Here is a 24,261-nt window from a genome sequence, read left to right as displayed (position 1 = left end):
TATATGACGTGTTCTGGCGTTGACAAAAAATTGGCTTGCTTAAACTTTAGGAGGGACCATTTAAAAAAAACGTCAAATGGCACCAAAGCGTTTCACTCGTAAAAATCGCGGCCCGTACGAAGTATATTTTCGGTGTAATATTATCGTCACAATTCTGTCGACGCACGCGCCCTCAATACCAACACGCCAACAGGTTGCGCGGCAAAAAGAAATCATATAACAGGGCTCAGGAGTGTTGTCAGGGGGCGTATTTTACGGTACCGTATACGTCGCGGTTTGACGCGCTTTTTCCGGTACATATTGCGCTGCGTCTTTGTCGACGGCGTCATTCTGCTTGGTCGTCCCGTTCGCCGCACCCACGTGAAAAACGCGCACCCGACGCTCAAATCCGACCGGTAAGTCATACACGATACGTATAATATATATATAATATTATACAAGTATATATATTGGGGTAGTTTTTGCAATGAACATTTACAGGGATTTATTAAATAGGTGATTTTTTTCCCACCGGTTCTCTAAAACCGTTGTAACAATATGCGTATATAATATTATAAAAATTAAGTGTGAAACAATTTTTGTGTCCAAAAAAACTTATACCATTACTTGATAAAATCGTTAGAAAATTAAATTTTACGCAATTTTTTGAGAAAGTCAATGAATTACATCATCATATTATACTTTTCATTAAGTTTACGTATACTAACCTACTATCTAACATAAATTACCTAACTAAAAACAGTATTTTTTTCTAATTTTCTGTATAATTTATACATTAGGTATGGGCATATTTCTATTTAGTTCCCTACAGATGATCGTTAATTTCGAATAGATAAACGGGATACCTCATGTGTAGTATTATATACGTCACGTAAAATACATAAAATACGAAAAAATTATTTTCAAATAATTGAAATAACAGGCCGTACTCGGATCGAAGATGTCTGTAGATTTGTGTATTTTTGGAGTCGACTAAATTTTCCATTTGGTACTAAAATTTTATAATTAATTATTATTTTACTTATATATCTATCCGGCGTCACTGCGACGCCTATTCAAAACCAATTATTTTCAGGTTATAACAATACAAATTATAGGGTAATATTTCGAGGCGTTAATAAAATATTCAGATTTCAGCCAATGTGTAAATTGTTATTTTTATACCTGTATATTTTTTTTCTGTGTGGTTTTAATCTTTCTATTGAAAGAAATTCTTGTTCGCAGTAAGTGTAAAGTTTTTTTTTTATTATGCTCTCATAATTTCACAAAAAGAAAAATGAACTTTTAATTGACAAGCAGATTTTTGTACAATGTAATATATTATAATGTAGAGTTATTATGTATTTTCATTGTTTGGAGGGTCTCGTGTGGATAAGAAACTATAATTTACATTTTTGAGGTCGAGCGATAATTTGAACAGTCATATTATATTATAATGTGTTTAAACAAGATCTAAAGGAGTTTTAATGTGAGAAATTGTAGATGTAAATCCAAGTAATATCACATATGTATTCATTTTACGGTTTTATTTCACAGTTGAGTTTTATTTATTTTTTTATATACGTTTTTTACTTCATTGATCTATATTTAATTTTTTTTTCTAGAATTTTTATATAATTTAAATAAATTTAAGTAAATATTCAATGTACTTATTCATATTTCACGATTACGAGAACCTTGGTAAAAATAAATGTTTTGCTACCACTTAAATTGTAAACTAACAAAAAAAAAAAAAAAATAGATGAGACATTTTATTTTTATTAACTTTCAATAAAAGAATTATTAGTCAGTATAAAACTAACAAACAATTTACGAAAAAAAAACTTTTTTGAAATAATAAAATTAGTGTTGAAAATAAATTTAGATAAATAGTATATAAAATAAAAATAAATCAAATGTTGTAATCGTGCAACTATGTTAATTATTTGAATACGATTTTTTTATGTTTATATAAAGTATTAAATAAGTATTAAATTTATTAGTTATTTTTAATATTAATAATATTATTTTACAGAAGAATTTATCCATTCTTGTAAATTGTGATGAATAGAAATAATTAAATAAATGTTATAATATTCAAAATAAAATGATAATACATTAACGTACTTGATTTGCAATGGCATATATTATAGGTATGCACTATAAGTACACATATGGTTATAGAAATAATATTTAAACGTTTGGCTTTGTTAATTCAAACTCAATAGCGCTTAAGGATAAATTTCTTAAAATAGATTTTTTTTACTTTAAGAAAAGTATTTAATCCGATTATGATACTAACAGTATATTTCATTAAACATGATATTAATTTAAAGTTACTGGTTATATATAGTACTTATCTATTATTAAATATATTTTGGAAAACTTTGGTATGTACCTACTTAACTAAAACTAATTTAATTAATAGGTACCTATAATTATTTATTGGGTGGTAGTAATTTAGTTACTTGTATATGTGTGTTCATTAGCTATAAAATAATTTCATTTCAATTTGAATATTTTTCGATTGAATATTTTACATTTTAAGAACAGATTGAAAAACATGTTTTTTAACTTTTGAAAAATGTCTTAATAAAAAGTGATGATATAATATTATTAAATAAATTGTAATAGTTAACCCAAGTGACTTAGAATTTTTTTAGGCTCTTTTATAATTTTGATTGTTATAAACGACAACAATATTACATAATAAATTAATACGTAATGGGTGAATTTATAAAATATTATTATTTTTCTTTATAACATAACTACAAACATTGGTAGACAAATATGACGCATTATCTATTTCAAAACCTATTTTGCGGCCATTATTAATGGGAACTTCAATTTATTAACTTTAACTTTTCGAGGATATTATAATAAGTTGCTTCTTTTACATCATAAATTATTTTTTTCTTTTAAAGTTTTATTATTTAGGTGAATTGAAAATGGCTGTTAGTTAAGTATGCATAAATATATATGTATTTTCAAATTATAATACAATTTATGTTTAATAAGTTAGGTACTATTTACGTAAGCGAAATAATGAAGTTGTTTTAGAATAATAACGCATTGATTCATTTTTTGCACATTTGAAAATAGGAGTAATTATAAACCTAGTCTGTAAAAAGAATAAATATTAAATAGTTATTAAGCTATTATGTATTATATGGTATTTATAATTTATACTTTTAACACAAAAATAATGCATTTAGGGACACGAGGAGACTAGTAAACAATATAAAAAATACAACATAAGCCAAATGGTAAATAGTCAAAATTATATACAAAAAATATATTTAAATGCATTCAATGACGAAAATGTATAACACACTTGATTTATGAGGACGTCACAATATACATACTTAATTTTTATTTAAGTTTTTAAACGAAAACTTTCTACAGGTAGCTCTTCAAACTTGTAGAGTATTTATTTTATTTTTCGTTCATTAACATCGAGATAAACATTAAATTGACATTTACAATTTTTGTTTTATTTTTTAAATAATAATGTTTTCAATGAATTTTTATGTCATTACAACTAAAATAAAAATATTTATAAGAACTAAACAAGTTTAAGACTGTAAAAATATAATTTTATCATCTTAACTATTTATGATGTTGCCTAATTAGAATTGTAAAAATAAAAACATTTTTATACATATATGGATATATCAACTCAAAAATTATTATTTTTTTAATTAAATATTCGCAAATAATTTTAGTGATAAAAATATTAATATTTTAATACATTGAGAACTGAATTACTGTACATATTACATAGGTATCTAAGTATTTTTATAAGTTTTAATAATGTGTAATAAATTAAAAGTTTCTTAATATTATACTTTTTAGAGCTTATTAAGATAAATATCAATACAACGATGAACGAAGGTATACATATACATAATATATATATTACATGCCTATATAAAATATAAAAAGATTAAACTTGATTTTTGTTGAAACAAAAATGATTAATATGTTAAGTTTAAAGTAATAATGTTACTAAAATAAAAATTATTTTAACGTTATTTAGAAAAAAAAAATCGTACTTCTGTTTTGAAATTCAAACATTTTTATATTAAGTAATAGGTAAAAAATATAATATCTTATATTATATTTTCCAATTTATTATGAGTGGTATGCGTTTTAATAATATTATCTTAATTTGAATTTCTGAATGTGACATTTGCTACCTTTTTGACAATATTAGTATTATGAATAGGGCTCAGAAGTTGTAGGAGTTGCATACTATTGTTCTATATGCTCTCAATTTATAACAGACAAACTAGAAATCCGAGCTATAAAATGCATATTTTGTATATTAGTGAAAAAGTGCATGTTTTATTGATTATCAATTTATCATAATCATATTATGGATATTTAGAATTTTCTAAAAAAATTGAATTTTTCTTAATCTATGTAAAATAAATAATACAGGATGGGGCTGTAGGTTCTGACGATTTATAGAGTGCTTTGGTTAGGTACTATAGTAGATAAGATCAACTAGTTTATCACTAGATTAAATTTCATAATGTTTAGTTTTACTACATCAGTAATCATGGACACGTGGCACGTGAATCAACGCGTCTTTGCCGTTACGACGTTTATTGAATGTAAAACCCTTATAACCGTACAACGAAATTTTCGACGACAATTCAATATTTCTGTTGGAGGTAATATTCCTTCACGGAATTCAATGTTAGACCGGTATCATAAATTAAAAATACTGGTTCTGTTCTAACAACTTTTAAAGGTAGTCAAAAAAGTGTAAGAACACCAGAAAACATTGGACAGTATAAAAAAACGGATAGCAGTCGAAATGAAAGCGGTCACTTAAGTAACGTAATTTTTAAAAGTTGAGATATTGACTATAATAAACCACAATTAAAATTCGTCAGAACCCACTGAAACTTAGTATTGTTTAATGCGGGTATATTTATTGTTATCGTCGTTGACGAATATTAATTTTATGACAATTCTGTGATGTGCATTTAATTTTAATCGTGTTAATATAATAATATTTCGTCTTTAATAAGTTATCGTCTATTTAAGTTATTGTATATATATTTATTGTTTATACGTTAGTAAAGTTGTGCACAATGCCGCAATTTGATAGATTCTTTAAACTAATTTTTTAGTTTAGTAAAATATCCAAATACCAACCAGTTTTCCGCCATGTTTTAAAAATATTATCTATACATTTATATTTTCATTTGTTTACATTTGTTTTTGTGTAAATTATAAACATCATTAGATGAATTTTTTTCGTGAAATTTTGAATAATTTTTTTTACATATTTTATATTTTTCCATACATGTTATACAATTTTATTGTACATAATATATTCGGGTATTTAATTTTTCTAAGCGTTATAAATCTCATTATATTGTTGATAAAATATAATACCTATTTCGAAATTATTATTATCGTGTAGTGTTATTTTGATGGTACATAATACAGAGTGAGTCCTTAATCTAAAATAGACAATTATTTTTACAAAAAAAAATTTTATTTTAAACAATAAATTTGAAGGCATAGTATTTTGAGTCTTTCGATATTTAAAAATTAAATTTTAATAGTTAATTAGTAATTACTTATAACTTGCAAGTATTTGAAGTTTCGATGAGCTGTAGTATATTTTAAAAGGATAATAGTTTTCAAAAAAATAAACGTTCTATATTTTAAACAAATTGCATTGTATAATTTGTTTTTTATGATTTGTGAAAATAATAATTTTAAATGATTTATATATAATAATATAGAAATTGGTTTTGCATATAACTTTTATAGAAATTAATTTTTAATCATTGATTTATTTACACGATTTATTATAATTTTTTTACCTGTTTTTAACAATATCCATCGACCATCTTAGAAAAAATCACACATTTAATTATATAATCTCATATAGTAATTTTCCACGTGTCCATCTCTGTTACAATATATTAGTAGTGCCTAAATCTTTTATAATTTATCATCCTGATAATATATTATTATTATATCATATTAATGATTTGAATTATCAAATGTTATATATGTAACTGATATAAGCCGATGAAGGACTTCATTAGATAAATACTAAAATGTACACGTTACCAAAAACATTTTTATGTATCTTATACATAAAATGTAGAGAATATATTATATTGTATATTCTTTAAATAAGATACAGTTCTAAGCTAATTTTGGATCATCCGTTTGAAAATAACATATTACTTTATTTGACATTACACTTTATAGTCGTTTATACATTAATACATTATTATATAATTTATACATTTGTATTTGAAAGATATTTAATAACTGTTGATAATAATAATAATAATAATGTCCAAAAACTACATTTCTAGAAAACTAAATATAATAAAAAAATGTGTTACATATCGATGGAAATATTGTTATATTAAGTAATTTATATTGTAAAATCAATTAATTTCGCTTAAGTATATATAGACGAAATTTCATGTATCTTTTTGTAATATAATTTCCACTGGTACGACTTAAACTTAACAACCTGTGAATAATATGTAAATTCCACAAGTATTAACGTAGTTTTACCTGTAGATAAACAAACTAAACAAATATTATTTTGGGTAAATTTTATTTTAATTTTTAAGTTAAAATTAAACTTTATTATGATGGCATACATTTTTTTATAAATTGAATGCTAAAATGTATTAAAAAAACTTGTTCTATATCATAGAAACATATACTAACATTTTTATTGATTAAATATTTGATATTTTTAATTATTATCACGTAGATTATGATAGTAATCCATTTGTAAAATTGACACTTTATTATGATAAAACGTATAACTAAATTTCCACAATTATACCTAATCACAGTAACAATATTTAGTTTAAATTTATTTATGTTTTATTGTATATATATTTATATATGTTTACATAAGTATAATTGTGCATACAAACTTGGAATTATTTTTTTTTTTATTACATCGCTGGAATTTACATTAATTTTTTAGTACTTACTAGTGGAGTGTACATTTATATTTTATATGTTATCAATCTGACATTTAAATAACCACTTAAAACTAGGTGAAATCTATATGTATCCACCACCTATAATTTATGCTCTGTAATCTGGATTCATATTAACTATAGTGCGTACCTACAAAAGATGTATTATAAAAATTCACGTATGAGATTATTGTTGTATGTTATAAAATTGTTAAACCTGAAAAGTGAATCACTCATCTTTTTGTACTTTTTTATTTCACAACACTCATTACATCTGGTATACCCAGAAGAGAAGTTTTAGAAATGAGCGGGTTGGCTTTCTAGCTAAAAAGGTCAAAGTGCCATTTACCGGAAGAATTAACAATGAAAACAATAATGCTTAACGATAGATATATTCGTTTTACAATTGTATTTTTTTTTATTATTATTACTATCATCAATAACAGAATAATAATACATCAAAATAATGGGGAAAAGCTAAAAAAGAATTTCAGAAAAATAAGAATATTTATGTAACACATTATTTGACAAAATCTATTTTATTTTTTTTATTCAGAAATATAGGTATACAAGGGTTATAATAGGGCCTAAATATTTGAATTAAGTATTTACAAAGTATTTTATTACTATTGGTATTACAGACATTTGAAAATTAAAATTTTTTTCGATTTATGTTAATACATTCAAAAATGTTATCAAGATTTATTGCAAGTTTATCATAGTGTAATTAAAAAAAAAGTTTAACACAGATACATGAAATTTATGAAATTGGATATTTAAAAAATAAATATAAAATAACAATTTTATAATATTAGGTATACGCAAACACTTGAAACATTCATTTATATTTAAAATTAACATTTTCTACTTCAAATAACAATATTTCAAAGTATTTACATTAACTTTAAGTTATTTATCATGATTTATTTGAAATTTCTTTGTTCTTTTTTCTATAAAATATGTTGAATCAACAATGTTGATGAAACTTTTTTTGGTCAAAAAGCTTGAAAAACTAATAAGTACAACTCGGTTACTCATATAGTGTTTTTACAGTAATTTTAAAGCATCAAAAATGCATAAACTTAATTTTTGATTTTTTTTTTTAATTGTTTGAAGTTCAAATGTCATATTTTTCAAACGATTTTAAGTATTTTATTGTAATTACAACTTTTTATCATTGCTCATTAGGTATGTTTATTATTATTATTATTATCTGTACACAATAAGATTTTTAAAATATTGGGACTCATTTTAGTTTTTTTATATACTAGAAAGTAAAAACCTATTCACACCATTCATGAAATCGACTTATAAATTATTAGTATTAATTATAGTAATACATACGATAATTTTTCTTTTTAAACATAGTAATTTATAGTTCAACGCTCCTCCAACTTATCATTTTCCTTATAGAAAACTAAATTATTAATAATAATAATATAAATAAATTATTAAATATCCTTAGAAATAGAAGCTGGACTGTGTGGACGACACATGTCATTTCCGCTCAGTATCATTTTTGGTATTCAATGATTTACCAATGAATTCAAATATAACACATTCATTACAGCGACCTACTCAATGAAAAAGTATACTTGAAATATACTATACAGCAGTGTAAATTCCCTGTTTTTTTTTTATCATTTTTTCAACTGTAATAATTTAAGTTGACATTCGATAAAAAAATGTTTAAAATGAAAATAGTAAGTCAAAATTTAAAAAGATGTATGTAAATTTATAAAGAATTCTAGTATGATTTTTAAAATTTAAAAACTAGTTTTACACGTAATACTTTTTAGGAATTATAAATTTAAATGACCGTTAAGTTTATAAGGTGAGACAATGTGGTACACTGGTATAAAACTTTTGTTTTTACCGAAAAACATGAATATAATAATATTTAAGAAATCCCGATCGTGATATTATTTTGGTATTTTTTTTTTTTATTCGTGAAATTCATCTATACGCGTATGATAATAATACGATGTATGATGTTATTAATAATGTTTAAAACATATAGGTACGGGTATTCGTGCGTATCCGCATTTAACCAACAATATATATTTACTCGTGGCGTAGTAAAAAAATGTGTACCTATTTACTATTTAGGAAGGATTGCAGTCTCAGTACACAATAATATATTGTTCTCTAATAAATAATAATAACTATCGTGAGTGATACATACATACAGACAATTCACAATTGTAATATATGAGTTACATTTTTCTACCAAAATATGTGACTAACGAATTGAATAATAAATAAAATGTTACATCTAAATACTCGAAAGAAAACAACGAATACATAGAGAGAGTGTATATGTAGGGCTGTGTCAGAGAGAGATTGTGATGGAGAGAATATAAAAGTCCATTATAGGCGGACTGTACATTTCGAAGTCGGAATTCGCAGCGGACGACAATAGAATGCCGATTACGACATCCTCGGACGATTTTATGCTTTTTATTTTTCATAATAACTCTCCTCCTTTAGTAATATGAGACCAAGTAGATGGATTTTGGTAAGACGAAGTTGTACACAAACTATAATAATGTACGCATTACGTACCTACCTATTATAATATGTGCATACATTGGATATGATGTGTATACCTACATAGTATCTACTTGCGCACAACTCTCGTTTGACGAAAAACAAACTTTGAAAAATTGTCTTGACCTAGTTTGTTGTCTCAAATATCTGTGCTGTAAGTTACGCACAATATATACTATATTTTTTGTTCTCCCTTGGATGAGATATACATTTAAATAATGCTGTTGACAATTTTCGAACCCGTGAGTGGGAATTAATTAATTAACATCGAACACCCATCTTCTATACCTTCTCACTAACAATAATCGTTATTCAATGTCCCTAGCTGCATTCCGAGATCCAATGATTTTTTTTTACACTCGATTTTTTTTTCTACTGTGTCCCGTAGTGGTTTACAATTACAATGGTAATTAACAATTGTGCTAAACATGCATAAATATTGTTTAACCTATCGTTACTATATGGAAAAATTACAGGATTTCGATTTTATTGCTGTTCTACAAAAATAACAATAATATAATTTTTGTAAAATAAATATCTAAACATTTTAACCAAAAATAAATAATTAAATTTTAAAATAAAAGTTAAATTGTTCAATCGAAAAATTAATTTACTTTTAAAATCCAACAAAAATTAATATTTATATTACCTATTATCAGAAATTTAATATAATTTGAATTAAATAATATAATTGTTTAATACTTTTAAATAATATTGATGTATCGTTTCAAAACTTACTAACTAGTAATTTGTGTTTCTTTACGTGTTTAATATATTTATAAGAATGTACTTAATGTTTTCATAATAAAACTGATCATGTATGACGTGAACATGTTTGCACAAACTCTGTATGATCACATCTGAAATGGACACTGCTTTAGTCCTTCTTATTTTACAATGCCAATATATTTATAATTCTCAGAATTTGATTATATCCTACGCACCTAATCTGGATGTCCTCATATTCCATATCATTCAATAAAAATTTTATATTTAACTTACAACTGTCCACTAACATAGTTGTAATAGAGATGTATACTGTTGGATATTTTCAGGGGCGGATGCAGGAAAACATTTCGGAGGGGGGGTTTGAAAAAACAAGATTAATTACCGTTATTTTGAAATAATTATTAATTATTTGAAATTAATCATCCATTCATTTGGGGGGGGGTTGAACCCCTCCTTACGTCCGCCACTGGATATTTTAGTTTTGTACGTGATAATTATTATTGACGGGAGTGCGCATACTTACGTGTTTAGTATTATTAATTTCATGCCCTCGGAACGATAAAGATTCGCAGTAATTTCGCATTCAATATATTTACGTCTTTGTTTAGTATTTACGTTATTAATTCATTATCATGACTGCCTCAAACAATCATATCATATTTATTTTGAAATGACTGATGCGCAGTGGTGTCATTTCAATTTTTTTAATACGCATGGCGTATATAGAGTAGGTCACTTAAGCGTAAGCCACTATTAATTATTCTGGCCAATCAATTTATAAAATGGGCCAAATTACTACAATATTGGATTTTAAGTACGTAAATATATACTCTGCGCGGGTGTATATGGGTTAACTTATATTGAATCTAGGAATAAAAGATAAATAATATAATAATAATAATATTCAAACTTTTTTTTAAACTAGCATAATGAATAATAGATCATATTTTTTTTTAAATTCAAAAGTTATTGAAAAAGAAAGAAATATAACATCATAAAATCCCATGTTGAATGGGTTAAAGTTTATCTACCTTCACATGCAACTGTCACGTAGACTAGCGGAGTGCAATGTTTTACAGAACAATTTTGCGTATACATTTAATTTTCTCGTATCTATCCTTCGTGATTTGGTGACTCAGCGGAGTGACACGGCTACCAATATAAAGTAATATTAATTTATTATACATTCTAGCACTCGCAGTTACTAGTTAACACTATATGGACGTATGCATATTCCTCCGTTGTCTCGTTTCTCTACAGTGAAAACTTTTCGTATTCTACAATTCTACGTCGTTACTCGTTTGAGTGATAACGTTTACGTCGTGCTAAAATCGAATAAAATATAATGGCTAACAAAGAACATTTAAAATCTTCACAGTTGAAACCAAATGATTCCGAGTCAGAGAAAAAACAGTTACAAAACAAAATAAACGAGTTGGAATCCAAATTTAAAAAAATTAACTTAAACTGCGTCGTGCCAGAGGTGTCTGCGGAAGAGGAGAACTACGTGGTGGGTTACGAGTTAATCGTAAATGACAAAATTTGTATGCGCGTAATGCGTATTCAATGGCGACATATCATATTCCTAGATAAGAGAATCCAAAAGTATCTGAACAATCCGGAAATACAGTTCAAAGAGAGTATGGAAAGAAAATACGGATGGTTGCGCAATAGTAAGAAGATTTTCCAAATTAAATGCCCGAATTCCGTGAAAGTGTGGTTAACGTTCCGCAAACAACATCCGCACATGTTCTACGGGTTCCGTATCTCGAAAAATACGCTAACGATTGAGTTTCTCGACGAAACCGAATTGAGAGAAAAGTACCGATCCGACTACGAGTCAGTCAATATCCAACGTCACGATAAAAATGCAAAAGTATGCAAGAATAATATTAAAAAGTTTCTGGCCCTGAGTTTGGACAATGAAGACGATGCCGTAACCCGCTGTCTCACGCGACAGGATGATGCTAAGGAGATATTCATCAATGCCATTAAGAACATTGTAACTAATCCACGTGGAAACATGGAATCTAACTAATCAAAGTCTACGACTAAACACGACAGTAACAAATAGACTTACGATGAAATTGACCAATATGTATTAAAAAAACTCGATTAGTTACAAATCACAAAATTACGAAACCGCGATTGACGCCAACACATCATCTGTAAAATTATGATAATCGAAAATAAATAACTGTAAGTACTATGCCCATACGACATTACAATATATTAATATTTCTATCATTGTTATTATAATTTTACTACAAAATATAATATTACAAAAATATTTAAATAATGTTTTTTAAATAGATTTTATTAGGTGTATGTTTAAACATTTTTTTTGCATATGGTAATTTAAAACACCTTTAAATATTGTATCTTTTATTTGTATACGTATTATACGATATATGAAAACAAAAAAAAATATTAATTATAATTAAGTGTAATTGCAACTAATAATAGACTATTATAAAAATATTTTTTATTACATTTATTACAAGCTACTTTGAAAGAGATATTTTGAGTACGCCTAATTTAATAATATCAAAAATCGAATAATTCTATAATAATATTGTATTATCATATCTTATGACTTATTTTAAACAACATATATTTTTTTATTTTACAAATATAATCTATATTTTAATGTATTCTTATGATTCATATTATATTATTTATATTACGTAGATTATTCCTCACGGGTCACGATAATTAATTATATTATTATATATACAGTGATTCAAAACGTATGTTACAGCCATTTTATCATAGAAATATTAAAAATAGATAAAAATGAGTACTATATGCATAGAGAGAGACTATGGTTTTTAATAAATTACAGTGATTGAAAACAATCATTAATGCAAAAACCTGTGCTTGTGAGCGATTTGAAATTTTTATAAATTAATAAATTATTTTCTATTTTGAATATGTATATGATAAAATAGTTGTAAAAACAATTTGAATCATTCTATATATATTTGTAATGTACAGATATATTATTGATCTATCAATTGAAAAATGATACTTATAATTTCTCAAATTAAATCTCAGTATACTGTAAAACAAAAGTAAATACCTACCTATATTATAATATGATCAATGATATTTTTCAGAGCGGAGCGATGAATGTATTAATTTTACAACGATGTTTATGTGTGTGTTTTCTGAGTGTATATAGTATATACATGATAAATGTACACGTATTATACATGTGTACATGATAAATAATCGAAAAATCCTCCAATTTTTAACTTTAAGGATGGTTTTGGATATAAAATTGAATTTAGTTTGTACTTTAGAAAGGTCAAAATTAAAAATTTTAGAATAACGTGACATCTTACGCAATTCCAGTTTTCGGAAAAATCGATTCTATTTTTCTTTTTATATGACTCAAAAACAAATAAAACCGCGGATACTTTAAATTATTATCAAATTTTTATATTATCATTTTTAATACATAGTACAATTTTCAAAATATTTTAACTGTTTTAAGCTATTTAGACATTTGAAATTGATATTTCTTTTTAGTTTTTTACTGGGTAAAAATGATTGAAAATATAATACAAGGTCTTTCAAAAGTTTTTCATTTACTAATTAAAAAAAATAAAAAAAAATTATAGTCACAATATATTTGTAGTCTCGAAAATATTCAATTTTTTATTTTTACAATCTTCTTTATAAGTTTTTCAAACTTTATTAAAATAAAAATTGTATCGAAAAGTCAAGTAAATTTTTTATGAGCATTTTAAATTAAAATTTTTACGACATTGTATATTCACCTGCCAAATAACAATTTCTTTTCAAACGATTTTTCATATTTTGTTGTAATTAAAAAATAAATAACCATACTTGAAATTCTTACCAAATTTTTTTATCCTATACATTTATAATCCTCTCCGATTTTAACATTCCCAACACCCTAGATGTAGTATACTTGGACTTAACATAAACATTAATTAACTAATCTTGGAGTTCTCAAAAAAACCAACTGGCAACTTGAATAATGCAATTTACTTAGTAGAAATACTCAAGAATGTAAAACTGTAATATTATATGATAAAATACTTATACTTTAACAGTTTAATTCATTACAACTAAATACTAATGGCCATTATCTTCGATACTAACAATTAAAAAAAAAATAAATAAAAAAATATTTTACATATAATATTATAATTTACGAGCAACACATCTTACGTATTGAAAATAACTAAGGGAATAAGGTAGTAAACACTAAAACATTGTGAATTGACTTATTGTGAAGATACTAAATACTAATAAGAATGGAATGTCTACTTAGGCTTATGTGAGCACATTAAATCAGAACATTACTTTAATTGAAATAGGTAGGCATTATATGTACCTATTATTAGTTTATTATAATTTATAATACTGGTACAACTGATAGTATAGTTAAGTTTTACAACTATTATTACAATAAATATTTAAATTTTTCCTAATTGAAAAAAATATATTTACTTTTTAAATTTAACAAAAATATTACTTTATGTTATGTAATTTTGGCGTATAATGTTGTTGCAAACTATGTATACAAAATAGAAATCAGTAAAAAATGAAAGCTATGGTGATACCTAATAACAATAATATAAAAATTTGCAAAACAAACACACAATATATAGAACCCGGATTTAACCTCTAATTGTTTAATGTTTTACATTATTTAATAAGGCTATTTAGATAGATTTCGCGTAGCGTACCTACATTTTAACTCACAATATGCAACAATAAACTTCAGAGCCGCCAATAAACGCGCCACTCGAATAACAATTCGAGATCCGCTCAGCATAATCAAATAGCCACCATTTTTTTTCTCGATAAGATGATATATAATAAAGTCTGCTGGAAGAACTCGTTAGATAGTTAAACGATTTGTAGTAGAACTAAAGAAATTGTAAAGGGGTAATGAAATTATTAAAAATTATCTGAACAAAAATTAAATTATCTATTTCAAATAGTTTTTGCATATCAACTAACCAATCGTCATGTTTCAACGTCAAAAATATAAACATTTTATGTTAGTTTTGATACATGGATACATATTATATTTGTATAGCAAACTTCTGTTTTTTTTTTTTTACAATAATTATAAATTATATAATTTTACACTGTCTCTAAGGATTTGTGAGTGGTGTTACGACCTTTTGAATTTCATAATTTATAACCAAGACCGAAGACCTAACCTAACTTAACATACCTCTAAAATGTCTTGGCTATACCTAACAGTCTAAACCATTTTGTTAACTAGTAAATTATTATTCTTTTCATTTAATGAATAGAAACAATAAGAAGATACAGCAATAATTTATAAATAATATATTTTTGTTATTAATTATTATTATGTGTATAATTGAATATTTTTTGAAGAATAATACTATGTATTTTGAGTCTTATTTAGTATTTTTATTTTACCACATTATACAAATAATCTCGTTGGTACAAGTGTTTAGAATTTATCGCCATGAATACAAACTGCAATAACATTGTTAGATTATATGCAATTAGTATTTATAAACGGATATCTTTATATCGTTTAATATTAAATCTCTAAATATATATAATATGTATTTTACTATAATATACATATGAACTCAAGTGGACATATAATTATGATAAATAATATTGTTTATAATATATATACAACTATATTATATTATATATATATTGTTTATTAATATGTTAACGTTAACCCATTATTGAATTTTAAATTATGAATGGAACAAAGTTGTAGTGCTAATAATTAATAAATGCTTAATAGTTAACTGTGTAATGATTAGTTTTAAAAATATAAAAATCGTAAAATATTTAGTGTTAAAATTGTTATTCAAATTCATTATAAAAATTAAAGTAAACGAAAACAGGTTTACTTAAAATAATATTCAATTAAATATTTTTAAAGAAGTAGTTCATCAGATAATACGGTTTTGTTCAAACTTTTTAACAAAAACTGTAATTTTTCATTTATTGTTTGAATCATAATAAGAACTAAAAAAAAGAACAATATTAATTAAATTTTAATTGCATTTAATTTTAAAAAGTTTTCATTTATATTTTATAAAAATCATAGGTAATTCAAATTCACATATATTTATAACGAAAGCATAAAAAGTTAAATTAGACCATAGTAGAAAAAGTTAACATTTTCGTATACAAATTTGGTTACTGTAGGACATCACCTTTATGAATGACATATTTTATTTAATAGAATATTATGTATAAGGTTAAATCTAATTATTGATAATTTTTGTGGATACTGAATAGTATATAAAGTAAAAATTACCTATTTAAATTAAATGTTTACGTTTATAAATCTAAATTCAGATTAAAACTGTTGGTAATATTATCTGTTAGTTGTATTAAAAAACGGAAGTTTCGAACACGTTTCAGTGTTTATACTCTCTCTATCTATGTATATACACGTATACATAATATAGAGTAGTCCTCTTTTTGAGTATATTCCGTTTAACAGTAAAGTTCATCTTCCGATATCTTCTGCAAGACTGAACGACCGTTTGATTCTCAACAGATATACTATTTTGTAGTTAAGTATCTGTCATCTAACAGTCAAAATATTTTATACGTAAAATATACAATACGTGTGGATGAGTGTTTGTATAATATATTTATCACTCCGCTTATATAGTATACCTATACTCATAAAACAAATTATGTAAATTTGCTGCAGTATATTTTTAAATATGATGTTCATACATTTAAAAGGTTTATTTATTATTTTACAAAATACCCGCAAAACACTAATTAAGGTTTACTGTACATTCAAGTTTTTTTTTAAGTAATGTAAAAAGCTTATAAAGAAGGACAGAATATATAATATCACCGTATATTATTTTTGTTATGGAATTAATAATATGTACAACGTATTATATTTGCCAAAAAATAAATATCTACGATTTTTAAATGTTTCATATAGTTTAAAAACTGTGATGATTTTAAAATGGGGCCAATTATTATATGAAATAAATGTTGTATTTACAAATTTAATTATTTGAAACAATTTGATTACGACGATTAAAACAAAATTAATCTGTCCAATATAATAACTATTAAACATTTAAACACAAGTTGAATATATAAAATTAAAAAAAACGATATTCATAAGTATGGAGATAAAATCTATTGTATTCGGTTAATATTATGTTTAATTTTAAAATGCTTTCTCTAAGTGGTTTTATTCCACATGTAAGTTTTATATTAAAATCAGGTGATATTCAGCAAATTAAATATATTAAAAAGTAATTGAGTTTCTATATTATTACCTATTTAATATCTAAAGATGATACAATTTAAAAAACTCAAAAATATTAATTGAATTATGAGATTTTAAAATATGTAACTCTATTTTAAAAATGTATTCGTTGATTATTAAGTACAATAAGTACATGTATAAGCGTTTCATGATCATAAGTTTTTGATAATATTCATTGATTTAATGTTAATATAAATACTACAGTAGTATTTAGTACAGTAATAGTATTACTATTATGCATATAGAACAAATATATATAGCTTTTGACAATAGAGTACTGGTGTATAGACTATAGTTACTTCGTGTTTGTGTTATGAGTTTTAATTAAATTGGATATTAATAGTAAACAGAAACAAAACTTATTTTTTTACCACAATTTACCTCTTTTGTTTATAAATTATAATTAATACTATAAATGAATGCGATAATAATATCTGATTATATTAGGTAAACAAATTAATTTTTTTCGACGAAAGTTTATACATATCAAAAAATTTGGCTTTATTGTTTATAATTATAAATGTGTATAGGTATAAGCTTTATAAATATTATACCTACATCACATTTAACCTATTTTTTATAATTTATAAAAAAAGTTACGTTGTAAGATATAGTATGTTATATGTAAGTATAATAGTACTACATATTTATTACGTATACCTATTATATACGTATAGTGAGTTAAATATTGTATTGCACAAGAGAAACTCAATATTGTCTTAAAAACGTTGAATTACAAGCTATATGGACTTTTCCGGTAATATAAGAGTTTATACAAAGTTTATAAACATAATATATATTTATACCACATACGTACGACATACGTGCGCAAAAACTGTCATAAATATGCCAAAGGTCATAGATTTATAAAGGAATATAATAAATGAGCGGGAAAAAACATCGTTAAAAACTGTGAACATAAAGTTTTCTTAGTGATTTCATCAGCCTACTATTATTCAAAACTTTGTATAAATAGTAACTACGCTATGTAGATCAAATTTAAAAAAGACAAACAACAATTTTATTTTATTTAAAACGGATGTACGTTACACGAACATGTAATAAATATGACATTGTATATAGAGTCGACCCTGCAACAGAAACAGTTAAGGTTACATGTTCCTGACCTTTTTTTCGGAATTCCTATGATTTAGTAGCGGTTATATATTATTATTTAGTTGATATAATGGTTATTGTTTGAGATTACAAACGATAGTTTGGTAAAATATATTATGGTGTTTCAAAACTCAATTCTATACATCATCAAATTAATAAAGACTAAAGAGCAAATCAAAAATTAACTTTGTCAATATAAGTCTATTGATTTGTTTCAGGTGGATTATTCAAGCCATGGCAGTCAACAACAATATAATGGTTCGGCTGTTGGTTATAGAGATCACGTTTTTGATATTAGCTGTCGTCAACTCATACCCGGCGTTTGAAGATAACGAATTTAAACATAAAATCAGAGACAAAGGAAGAACTATAAGAGGTTTCAAAAATATGGACTTATCTACAGCTAGAGGGTTCGGTAAACGAACCGACCATTACGTGAATTTAATGCCATCGGATGTATTTGTGGACAACAAAGAAGATAGCTTCAATCAAAAGTAAGTTTTGAGTGTTTAGTTTATGCGGATATGAAAATTTATAGTTAAGTAAAATTACGACAGAGTCATCGTCTGAATTGTACGCAATAAAAGTAGAAGAAATCACACGAAAGCTCCTATAACGTCTCTCTATTTTTGTGGTGACATAAAATATCAAAACATGAATAATAATTCTTAGTATCGAGCTCAACACCTTTTGAAAAATTTTGATTAAGCGTATTATATACTGTTTAAAGCATTTGAATTTTATTTCTATGCAGTTAAAGTTTAACTATTTTTAGGTGTTGTTAATTAAATAAGAAATGAGTAATATTTTATTTTAATTTATTTTAATATCCGTTCAGTGCCCTATCTATGATAATATGTTGTTTCGAGGCAGAAATGTAATTTTACGAAGTGAACACCAATGCATTACTGATTTCACAATAATTCTGATTCTACGGTTAATAACCTGAAGATATTTGGTATTTTTTAGTGATATAGTGATTGAAATAGATCATTTTGAAGTTTTGAACACAGCAATTTTTTCTTAGTTTGAAATTTTCAACAAAAATACTCCTAATATGAATACTACCACAATAATCCAAGATTTTAAGTTATACCTAAGCTTAGGTAAATGAATTCGAGACTTATTAAATTAACAGTATAATGATAAATATATACGAATACCTTATATATTGATAATACATTGGTGAATTAAAATTAATGTTTTATTAATTATAAATACCCAACTATTGAGTGAACAACATGATTGAACGAAAAATAATTAACTTTCTACAATTGATTATTATGTTAATTTTATCGCATATTAAAATTATTTTAGTAATAAGGTTATTTAAACTAAATACACTTTGGAATTGAAATTAATTATGTTTACTAACAATCAAATCGTATAACCTTACAATGATAAATCAAAATAATCTAATACCTACTCAAATACATAAAATAATAGTTACTTGCTACTTACTATCTACCCTGTAATATAATAATTATATAAAACAATATTAATTAATTTTGATAATTTTAATTTGTTTATTCTCTCTTTCTTCTTTAACATTTAGGTTATCATTACAACACAATTGTCAAATAATAAATATATGGGTATAATGGGTATATACCATTTTTGTAATCAATTGATTCTGTAAAATAAATAAAATACATTTTTATAAATAAGTAAACATTTAGTAAAAAGATAGATGAAAATTACTCTTCATCTTTACTGGTCTTATATAACATCAAGAGTTAAAATATTTATTGGAAATTATTCATTTAAAATTGTAGGTATATTTATTTCATAAAAAGTAGAAAGTTAAATGTAAAATAATTATCAACATTTGAAAACAGTGATAAACCAAAAAACAATATTGTAAAATAATATTATAATTATTTTTTTATTATAATTATTCCTGGAAAATATTATTAAATAAATAAACATTTACAGTTATAAATACAATACAACTTCAAAACACCAAAGCTTATGGAAACAATATGTAGCAATGTATAATAATATAAAGGCTGCCGTTATAAAATTTATGTACGAAATTAAAATTGTTAATATAGTCAGTAATTTTACACAAAAATAAGTCTTGTTAAATGAACCTAAATATAGTGTTTACAATTAAAACTATATAGTTGTCGTGTTATTTTTTTACCCAGACTTGTTAACTATTATAATATATTGTGTATCTATTCCTAGAAAACACATTCGGTATATACATTCCAATATGTGCCATTATTTTTTCATAATTCAAATAAAGAACTAGAGAATCCCACAGTCACGTGTCAATATTTTAACGAATGGAAAATAAAAAATAACATTTTCTACGGATGTATTTATTTTTTGGTCTATGTGGCTATCGGATCTTGGGCTGTTTGTAAAGGTTTAAATGAAAGTTTGCCGAGAAAAATAGAAGTGCGAAGTGAATATATACAGAGTGTAGTATTCCTGATATGCCCGGTCTGAAATATTATTTAATATAAAAGGAAGAAAAAAAACAGCGTAACCCACTGTAACAGTGTATCTATTGGTTCAGAATAATGGACTGTTTGGTACAATCTATAATAATATAGACTATAGACCCACGCACTGGACTATAACTGCATAGAACGCATTATATCTTCACATAGTGCTATTTTAATTTTATTTACACTGATATATGTATATCCGCACAGTTTTTGCCTCAAATTAAAATGAATCATTCCGTCATTCCGTGCATAAAAAAAATGCTCGATTACCTTAACACGCCTGCGGTGATAGAATATAATATATCTGTCCGTTTCTTGTTTGATGTTAGACTGTAGGCTTTGCCAAGAAAACTGAGTTGATTATTCGTTTGGAAAAATAATTCATGAAATAGATAATATAAAATTATGTAACACTATTTGTGTACAAAATCAATTATTTTAAAATTTATATTTCATATAATATTAAAAACAATAGTACGATAAAGGAACTTCGGGTTTATTGTTTATGACAAACATTTCTTTCAATTTCATAAATTTATAAACAAAAAATGAACAATATATACAACACAAGGTGGATATAAACAATAATTATAAATTATAAAAATGATTATTATATTTAATATCTAAAAAAGACAATTTTAATTCAGAAATTGAAAAATATAATCTAATTATGAAATATATATACTATAGTGATAATATATATCTAGTCTAAAAATATAGTTTCAATTAATTTATTCTTTATTGAATAAAATCTTTATGTATTTCAAAATTGTATAATATAGTGTGTTATCTAGAGAGGATATAATTATATTATTTTACATCGCAATTACATTGAAATATATCATAATTATTATCTTTCAAATACCAATCTTATATATTATATTATTAAATAATATAATAGACTATGATAACACATTTATTATTTTATACAGTAAAATTACAAAAATGTAAATAAAAATAATATAATATAAAATCACTTGTCCACAGTATACCGTTGGATATTTCTTTGGACAAAATATTGAAGAACAAATACAACAATTTTATCGAAATGCTAATCGATGTCAACCACGACGGTTATATTTCCAGAGAAGAATTGCTGCAGTCAATTGATGGTGAATCATAATAAAAAGTTATAAATAAATATAAATTATATATATTATTAAAGTCAGTTTCACTTACAAATAATTTGATTGTAAATGTCTTCAAAATTAAAAAATATTTATATATTAATGTAATTGTCATTGTAGCGAATTTGTTTCATTTAAGTGGAAATTTACGTAGGTTTTTTAGTTTTATGATTGTAATAATAATCAACCACCATTTTATGTAGTAGTACCTATAAAACATTGACTTTTTCGAAAATAAAAAATTGATACTCAAGATGAAAAACGGGATCTATATATACATGAAATATGTGATGGCTGTTAAAATATTGTTTATGCTTAAAAAATGCTAAAATATAAATATATATGTATTCTGGAACTACTGTTTTTATACATTCCTATGTTCTTTTGAAGTATGAAAAACCAAAAAGTGTGCTAGTAAAAACTGTAATGAAAATTTATTAAATATTTTATTTATATTTTTAATCGATAAATAGAAAATTTTCAAATGTTTAATAGATAAAAAAAAAAAAAGTAAATTGCTTTATAAGTTCGATATGTGTATAAAGTACCCATAAAACAGTTAAATTTATGTTATTTAGGTTTCAACTGTTTAAAGATTATTTAAAAAAATGTATTATGTGTATAAAATTAAAAGTTTGATATGAATAAATAAAACAATTAGATAGGTTAGAAAGAAGAGAGTTAAAAGTAATTTAATTTATATTATAAAATAATTCTTTAAACATCATAATTCATAAGTAATACAATCATTAATTTCATTACAAATATTCCTATAGTAAATTTATGAAAACGTACTAAGTATATTACATTTTAATTCTAAATGATAACGGTAGGTAGTATGTATATATTGTATATCATGATAAGTATTCATTACATTCATTACATACTGTACGTCACTTAATTTGCATTTTAATATTTCAATAATATTTTATCTAAAAAAGAAAATATATATGCCTACCAACCACAGTATATCAATATATTATATGGAGTCGTCCAATAATGTATATATATATATTATATAATTATATATAATATATATATATATATTTATTAATTATATATAATATATATATATATTTATTAATTATATATAATATATATGTATATTTATTAATTGTTTCTTGAATACATAATCATTGTGGGTGAGAGAAATATTAACAATATAAAATGATTCGTGTATTCATGACCAAATTTATAATGTACAATTATTATTGAAATGAACGTTGATGGATTATGGAGAAAAAAAACAACGTACATTAATCATTTTTCAGCTGAATTGTTGAAATGAAAAACTTAAACACCATAAAGGTTCAAATATTTAAAAGTAACTTATAAAATCTGTTTTAATAAAGAATACAGTCACGTATCTGGTGAACTGTTGTTTCGAGTTATTTATGAAAACAAACTTACATTAACTGTAAATGTTGGTTATAACGAAAATGCAACGATATTATACATCAAGCTTTTAACATACGGAAATACGTAGGAAAAAAGGTAACGACAATTTGATATATTATTTTAAAATATTTTTAATATAATTTTTAAGTAAGCAGAGAAAAATAATATTATAAATATATTTACTATTCGTATAATATAACATTAAAAACATATCAGTTAAATACAGACTTTCAAAGTAATATTGCTCAATATATTTAATCACTGAAATGGAAAATTGATGATTAATTCTATACTTAAAAAAAATATATAATTATATAACTTAATTATACAAAACTTTAAATTGTGAGTTCTAATCCAACTTGATTTTTTAAAAATTTTCAACAGCTCATTTAGTATATAATCATATTTTTTTTATCGACTAAAGTAACATTTGTATCTAAAGCCATTAGTTTAAATTATATTTACAATGTACGTTACCTTAAAATTAGTTGTACAATTTACCTTCCTCGAGGAAGTATTAATAATATTTATTTTTGATTGAGGGTTCGGTTGAAGTTATCCGGTTATCATGTTAAAGTCAATGGGCATAATATATAGGTAGTGATTTATAGATTTTTTTTTCTGTT

At 24.2% G+C, this 24,261-nt stretch overlaps 1 protein-coding gene across 2 annotated transcripts; it reads left to right on the top strand.

Moving 5' to 3' along the window:
• The first annotated feature begins 251 nt into the window (after positions 1 to 251).
• Positions 252 to 22,592, top strand: LOC132922183 (allatotropins-like). 2 transcript variants are annotated; one of them, XM_060985547.1, is made up of 3 exons: positions 252 to 395; positions 18,870 to 19,145; positions 22,098 to 22,592. In XM_060985547.1, the coding sequence occupies exons 2-3, from the start codon at positions 18,886 to 18,888 to the stop codon at positions 22,231 to 22,233; spliced, it is 396 nt and encodes a 131-aa protein (XP_060841530.1). In that variant the 5' UTR covers positions 252 to 395; positions 18,870 to 18,885; the 3' UTR covers positions 22,234 to 22,592. The 2 variants fall into 2 exon arrangements, with proteins under 2 accessions (XP_060841530.1, XP_060841531.1); XM_060985548.1 differs by lacking the exon at positions 252 to 395 and adding an exon at positions 12,308 to 12,443.
• The last annotated feature ends 1,669 nt before the right edge of the window (positions 22,593 to 24,261 follow it).

This window comes from Rhopalosiphum padi, chromosome 2 (assembly GCF_020882245.1).
Source record: "Rhopalosiphum padi isolate XX-2018 chromosome 2, ASM2088224v1, whole genome shotgun sequence".
In the NCBI taxonomy this organism is placed as follows: domain Eukaryota; kingdom Metazoa; phylum Arthropoda; class Insecta; order Hemiptera; family Aphididae; genus Rhopalosiphum; species Rhopalosiphum padi.
The sequence above is the reverse complement of the archived record's forward strand: the minus strand, read 5'-3'. Positions and strand labels throughout refer to the sequence as shown.